The 7,376-nt window shown below is 51.0% G+C and overlaps 1 protein-coding gene across 1 annotated transcript; it reads left to right on the forward strand.

The window, feature by feature from the left end:
• Positions 1-648: 648 nt before the first annotated feature.
• Positions 649-7,026, forward strand: LOC135877820 (pepsin A-like; the record flags this gene model as incomplete). Its single annotated transcript, XM_065403364.1, has 7 exons — positions 649-777; positions 1,082-1,272; positions 4,235-4,351; positions 4,909-5,044; positions 5,183-5,275; positions 6,266-6,390; positions 6,879-7,026. Coding segments are annotated over 7 exons (939 nt in total), but the record flags the coding sequence as incomplete, so codon positions are not given.
• Positions 7,027-7,376: the final 350 nt, after the last annotated feature.

Below are 7,376 nucleotides of genomic sequence, written 5' to 3' on the forward strand. Positions count from 1 at the left end.
ATCGGTTTCTTAAGTTGGAATAAACTAGTCCGTGAACTGAACTAGTTAATAAACTGACTTGAAGAAAGTATTCTCTCTGCACCTGCAGAAGAGGCTACTGCTGTTAAAAAAGCTCGTTTAGCACTGAAACAAAGGAAACTCTGGTTCCAGGTGCTGAGTCAGTGAAATCTTCCTGTTCTGTTGACTTTCTTTAAAGCCAGAAACATGCACTGCTTAATAATAACCTTTGTATTTAATTTAAATGATTTTAGTAGATTTTAGTAAGTTTAAGCCTTACCATATGTTGTCATAATTTCAAAGTTAATTTTAAATAGGTTTATTTTTAAAAAGAAAAATATACTGACATTTTAGAAAATCAGATTTTATTTTTATCGTTGATTTTTATTCACCCAGAAAGCCAGAGTGCAGCAGGTCTCCCTCCATTGTCCCTCCACATACTACACAGTGTCAGAGGTGGAACAGGCCCTAGTAAGACAAGAAGCTAGATCCACAATGGCACTTAGGTGTGGCAATGCTGAGTACTGCAATGTGTGACTCTTAGGCACCCTGACCCCACCAAGGAATTCACAGTCTCACTAGTCACCCAGGCTCTCCATACAACACATGTGGAGAGTTACAAGTGTCAGTCTGTGACCATCTGACTCTTCTGTACTTGTAGCAAACCACAACAAATTCAACCCATCAGACTCCTCCACCTACCAGGCCACCAGCCAGAGCCTCTCCATCCAGTATGGCACCGGCAGCATGACCGGAATCCTGGCCTATGACACCGTCCAGGTAAATCACAAGAAAGGATCAAAGCCCCTGGAGCAGACATGGTGGAAGATTTGGAGTTAGAAGGACAGAACGCATCTGGGAAGCTAAAGCTGAATATGGGTATGAACTGGGAGAGGGGGGATAGAAAAAGGGAAGAAAAGAGGCAATGACACCATTCACAGAATATTCTCATATGGGGGAGAGACCACAGTGCAGGGCTTGGCAGCCTCTGAGAACTCCCCAGGCCGTCAGGACCCTGTGGTAGACTTGGCAGCTTCTCCCAGGGTGTAGGGTGTGTCTGATTGTCCCCATCCCTCTCCCAAAGTTGGAGGACACCAAACAGATCTTTGGTCTGAGTGAAACCGAGCCTGGCTCCACCTTCTACTACGCCCCCTTTGACGGGATCCTGGGTCTGGCCTTCCCCAGTATCGCCTCTTCTGGAGCCACCCCCGTATTTGACAACATGTTGAATGGGGGTTTGGTGTCCCAGGACCTCTTCTCCGTCTACCTGAGCTCGTAAGTCAGGGCTGGAAACAGCCCATCTGCTGCAGTGAGATTCATGTTCCTATAGCGCCTCTCACAATGAGTAATCCCTGCAATGTTTGCATCAGAATTCCCCCAAAGCAGCCACCTCTGGGGTGGAACATGGCCACTGTTCTATGCTAGTGGGAGCAGAAATAAACACTAGGGCATTGGTATTAACTTGACTCCTGGGAGAAGAATTCCCCCTAACATGTCACCCAGATGATACCCTTGTGGGGAACCGATGCGGGTCGGATAAAGCACACGACCAATGTGGTTGCAAGCTGAATCTGAATCCTGTTTATTACAAGCTTTCTTTTATAGTTTTTCTCAACATTACATAACACAATTAGGCTATAATCCCACATCTACCGATTGGACAAGAAGGAGAAGACCACCAGGGGGCCTTACATAAGGCCATGATTTATTACCTTGTTTACCTTATCTTATATAATTCCTAGACCACCAGGGGGCGCCTTTGTCTTACAAGGCCATGAGCCATTGCCTGGCAAGTGTCCCATTGTGACCCTTACCTTCTCATGGAACTTTCCATTAGGTTGGCGTAAGGATGATACATCCCCACACCTCCCCCCCCTTTTTTTTTAAATAAGGAACTATTAAGAAATGTAATATTACGTAAATACCCACGAAAACCATCGGGGTGTAAATAAGGATAGCCAATAAGACATTTTCTAAAGGGATCCGATGGGGTGGCCATGGACAAGCAAAAAAGGCTTCTTGGCCAGTCTGGTTGTCCCAGGTGACCCAAACATTTTGTCGTGGGTTAACAAAAGGTACAGAGTTTGGACATACAAAGACCCCTGCTCCTATAATAAGGAGTCCGAACAAATAGAAGTACAGCATTATCAGGTGTCTAGGCTGTGACAAACAACAAGTGCAGGTCCGGTGTCGCGGGGTCGTCGTCCGGCTCCTGCGTGGCGGCGTCGGGCTCCTCAGCAATTCGTGTCTTGAGCCACGGCCGGACCCACTTCGCTGGAACCCACCAGGGACCCGCATCGGTGGAAACATCGGATGAGTATGCCGGAGGCTTCGGGGCAAACGGGTTGGTGACATCCAGTGGCCGGTGCGTGGACACGTTATCCCGTCCGGTGCACCCAATCGCGCAGCCCCACAAACCACAACGAGGACAGGGGGTAGCTACATCATCCGCCGGAGGGATCTTATCCGGTGGTTTTTTCCTATATGTCCTTTCAAAGCTAGATAAGCCCGGTTCCGCCATTTTTTCCAACCTATTCCGCAACTGCTCACCCTGCCCCTGGAACTCCGCCCGGAACTCTGGGGTACAAACATTATTGGTGACAGGAAAGCCGGGCTGGTTCAGGGCTCGCAGTGTGTGGGACTGCGGGGGATGGCTCTCACCGGCCAAATGGGACAACTGATTCAGCATGTCCTGTAGCTGAAGGCCCTGTTTGTACATTTCCGCCCGAAATTCTTGTGACTTATCCCCTTCTGGGCTCGAGACCTCCATTCTATCCGCGGGGTCGTCCGGTAACGGGACGGTACTAGAATCAACTTCGGGTGCACTGGGGATGAGTGGTATGATAGTGTCCTCACCCCCAAAGAACTCACGGGCTCCCACCGACAGCACACAAGGCGGCTCCTCTTTTGGCCAAGAGAGGTCATTAATGGCTGACTGGACCTCGGCTTCTGCCGCAAGCGTCTCTATCAGTTTCTTAGATTTGCACCATATTTGGCTCAATGACACGGCCTCCTTGTTGCCGTGAGAGACCGACTCCCAGAGGTCAGAGCCTAGACTCTCCCAGACTGCCTTATCAAAGACAGTATTTGGTGTAACAAAAAACCCGCGTCTTTGTCCCCATTTCAGCAAACGGGACAACGCGTCAGAGGGAAGCTTCTCTCCCCGCTTTTCAGCGATGCGTAATAAAAAATCATGCACCGTCTCCTCCTCTGCAGACAAAGCAGAGCCCATTTTATCAAATGCAGCCGCTCACCTGTGAGCTCACGAACGTCTCTCTCGGACGACCAGTAGCCGGTATCCTCCGGTACGTCCTGCCGAGGCTGCCACCTTTTTTTTTTTTTTTTTTGCAAGTCGGCTGCCTCGATGTCCAAGTCGGGTCACCATTTGTGGGGAACCGATGCAGGTCGGATAAAGCACACGACCAATGTGGTTGCAAGCTGAATCGAATCCTGTTTATTACAAGCTTTCTTCTATAGTTTTTCTCAACATTACATAACACAATTAGGCTATAATCACACATCTACCGATTGGACAAGAAGGAGAATCATGTGTTTATCACATGTATAGTCCCACACCGATTGGTTCAACCGTTCCTTACATAAGGCCATGATTTATTACCTTGTTTACCTCATCTTATATAATCCCTAGACCACCAGGGGGCCTTACATAAGGCCATGATTTATTACCTTGTTTACCTTATCTTATATAATTCCTAGACCACCAGGGGGCGCCTTTGTCTTACAAGGCCATGAGCCATTGCCTGGCAAGTGTCCCATTGTGACCCTTACCTTCTCATGGAACTTTCCATTAGGTTGGCGTAAGGATGATACATCCCCACATACCCTGGCTCAACACCTTCTAGCACCAGGCTGAACCATCTGTTCGGTACTGACTCTGAGGGAAGAGCAGCACCTACTGAGTCACTGACACCACTGCCTCAAACACCTGGGCCTTTGCTTGGTGGTCTCCCATCCACATATTGGTCAGGCCCAAATGTGCTTAGCTTTTGAGATCTAGGAAGAGAAAGCCCAAAGTGATGTCAAAGCAGGGGGTGAGGTGCTCCTCTCATCCAACCAGCCTGTCCTATCTCTGGTACTAGATGCTGATGTGCCCAGCTCTGACTGTACCCCAGCACTCCACAGCTGTGGTCCTTCTCTAACAGCTGGAGCATTTGCTATTGTCTTGTTAGCCGACCATTCATACATCCTCCTTGACTCTCCTCTCTCCCTTCTCCAGCAATGGCCAGACTGGGAGCTTTGTGATGTTCGGCGGCATCGACTCATCTTACTACTCTGGGAGCCTCAACTGGATCCCTCTCTCCTCTGAGACTTACTGGCAAATCACCATGGACAGGTATCACCCACCCCTTGGCCCTTCCCCTTCAACTTGTTACTTTGAAAAGACATGCAAAAGGAGATGATGTGGGAGCCGGGAGAAGCTCAACTTAGAGTCTAGACAAGATGAGAGACAAGGCAGAGTTATAGGAAAGGGGCTCACCAGTGAGGCAGTTAGATGAGTGGTTCTCCACCTCGCCCATACCAGGACCCAGAGATGACCTGTGTCTGCCACTACTAGGGGGGCAGGGTAAGGGCAGCACCACCACCCCCGCGTCCCCTTTGCCAGGACCCCTCTCTCTGTTTAGCAATAAAGTAAAGGACAGGGTGGTCATGATCCCTTGACATCTGTTTGTGACCCCCAGGCTAGATCGGTCACAGTCCCAGAAGGTTGTAGGACGAGGAGCGATGGGCAATAGCCAAGGAAGGAGAGGTCGAGGCTGAAACATCAGGGGAAAGTTTTTGGCAGTCAGCAAGAATCACCCTGCAGGCCTCTCACTGCTGGCTCGTGGGCTGAGTGGGAATGAGATCGAAAGTGTCTGTGGGGATGTTCCCCTGACTCTCTCTCTCTTCCAGCGTCACCATGAACGGAGAGACCATCGCTTGCTCTGGTGGCTGCCAGGCTATCATTGACACTGGCACGTCTCTGCTGGCTGGGCCTCCTACTGGCATCTCCAACATCGAGTCCTACATCGGCGCCAGCGATGGCACGGTGAGGGCAGGGAGAAGGGACAGATACTTCTAAAGGTGTCTGCCTCACACGGATGTGACGCTCTCTCTCTCTCATTGGGGAACCTACTGCCCAAGACATGTCTAACCTTTCCTCCGTGTGTTGCCTTCCTCCCTGCAGATCAGCTGCAGTGCCATGAGCAGCCTGCCCAACATCGTCTTCACCATCAACGGCATCGAGTTCCCTGTGCCCCCCAGTGCCTACATCATTGATGTGAGTGTCCTGCTCAGAAAGCCGCCTCAGGGCTCCTTAGCGAGGGCTTGTGCCTGAGGCCATTGCACTGAGCATGCTGGCAACTGGCCCCTGCACAGCTGTCATGAGCCTGCAGAATCTTCATTGAGACGCAGCTCAGAGTCTGTCCCAAGTATGAGAGTGGGGTGGCAGAGAGCTCTTCCCCCAAAGGAATCCAAGGGGAGGGACGGCCAAGATCAAGGCAGGCCCACAGTGAAAGTCACATACCAGAAGAGCAGAGAGGCAGCCTGTAGAACTCGCCACCGCAGGAAATCACCAGGGTAGGAGCTTTACTGAGCTAGGAGAGAATTATATGAGCAGCTACCCCAGCTAGGAGGTTAGATCAAGAGAGATTACTGCCTTGCGCTCCAGGGCATGGGCATCTTAGCATCAGGAAGGAGTTTTCCTCCTCCGTGATAAAAGTTTGCTCCCCTCTGGGGAGGAACAGGCAAGCTGCTTTAACAGCACACAGCAACACCAGCCGGTAGGTGGGACAGGCAGTGGGGAAGCTCAAATCCACTTATAATCACAGCAGGATTTCTGGTGGCAGAATGTAATTGCTCCCTTTGGAATCTGGCCAGGAGCCTGGAGAGAGCACGCTTTGCCTCCCCAAGGGATGTGTCATGAACAGAAGTGGTCAGGACCTTGCTTCTCTTCCCAGTTGACAGACTGCACCCCTTAGGCTCAGGCTTAGGCATTGGGGCTGTTCTGAGGCCCAGATCCACAAAAGTAGCTCACTGGGAGTTAGGCATCTAAGTAGCACCAAAAATTGGGGCCCAACTCACCTATGCCACTCCCTGCAGCCTATAGAGGTCTCCCATCAAAGTCCCACCCAGCCTAATGCTCCTTAGTGTGGGAGCTCTGAGATTCCAGCCCGAGATGGTACAGGCACAGACACCTGCATGCCCTAAGGATGATAACTCACTGAAGTTCCAGCCAAATAATTACCATGTCCTTTTTTCCCTGGTGCAGGAGTCAGGCTCTTGTACCTCCGGCTTTGAAAGCATTGACGTCCCCACCTCCTCTGGAGAGCTCTGGATCCTCGGAGACGTCTTCATCCGCCAGTACTACGTTGTCTTTGACAGGGACAACAACAGGCCCTGGCCTCGGTGGCATGAACACAGCGCCGTCCCCGGGACACTGTCATGGAACACTGACCCTGGAGAGTCTCCGTTTCTCCAGAGCCCCAACACTGCGTATCGATCTAGTGACCCCCACCCCACACTCACCCTCTATCCCATAATCTTACCCCCGGTAGAATAAAGGAATATAAGAGCATTTGAGTGATTTTTTTTCTATTTGATGGAGTGAATGACTCAGAGTCCACCACCGGGAGAGAGATGTACCTTCTGCCAGCGCCCCTCATTCCTGATCTGTAGTTCCTACTGCTATTCCAGCCTTGCCCCTCCCCATTTCCCACTCTGCCAACCCTCCTCACTCCTGACCCATTTGATGTTGTTATTTCCATAGTAACTTGTGTAATGGCTTTTTGGGTGTGAGCCCTGCAGTCAAACGTAGAGACCTGAGCTCTGTCCTCCCCTGCATTTTCCTGCTGAGCTATCTGCTCTGTAGCTCCCCATTCTAGGGGTCAGAGGATGCTCATTGGTCTAATGATTTACACCCACTCACTGGCTGTGCCCATCCTGCTGTCTTTCACCCTGGAGCTGGCTGGGGGTTGCCCGGTTGCCCAGCGCTTGGTGCTGTACAAGGCCATGCCAGAGTCTCTGCTCTGAGTCATGGTCTCTGACACAGAACAGTTACGGTCCGAGCCAGCGCCCAGTAAAGACTCCTATTGACTCCACTGGGCTTTGGATCAGACTCTTGGTGTGCTGGAGACCATTTCCTGGCCTACGCTTCAGTGCTGTTTCATACACTGGGGCAAGTCCCCGGCTGGCTCACTCAGACAGCTGGGATTTGCTCTGGGACCAGAAAGTGACCTAGTCCTTAGTGCTCCTCACCAACACAAACGAGGAGAGCCAGGGCCAGCAGGAGCTCAGGGTCTATGGAGAGGATGTTACATTCCGAGGTGCTGATAGAGCTGGGGCAGATTTCACTGCATGTTAGAAACTAGGAAGAGCCTGAT

This window comes from Emys orbicularis, chromosome 4, assembly GCF_028017835.1.
Source record: "Emys orbicularis isolate rEmyOrb1 chromosome 4, rEmyOrb1.hap1, whole genome shotgun sequence".
In the NCBI taxonomy this organism is placed as follows: Eukaryota; Metazoa; Chordata; order Testudines; family Emydidae; genus Emys; species Emys orbicularis.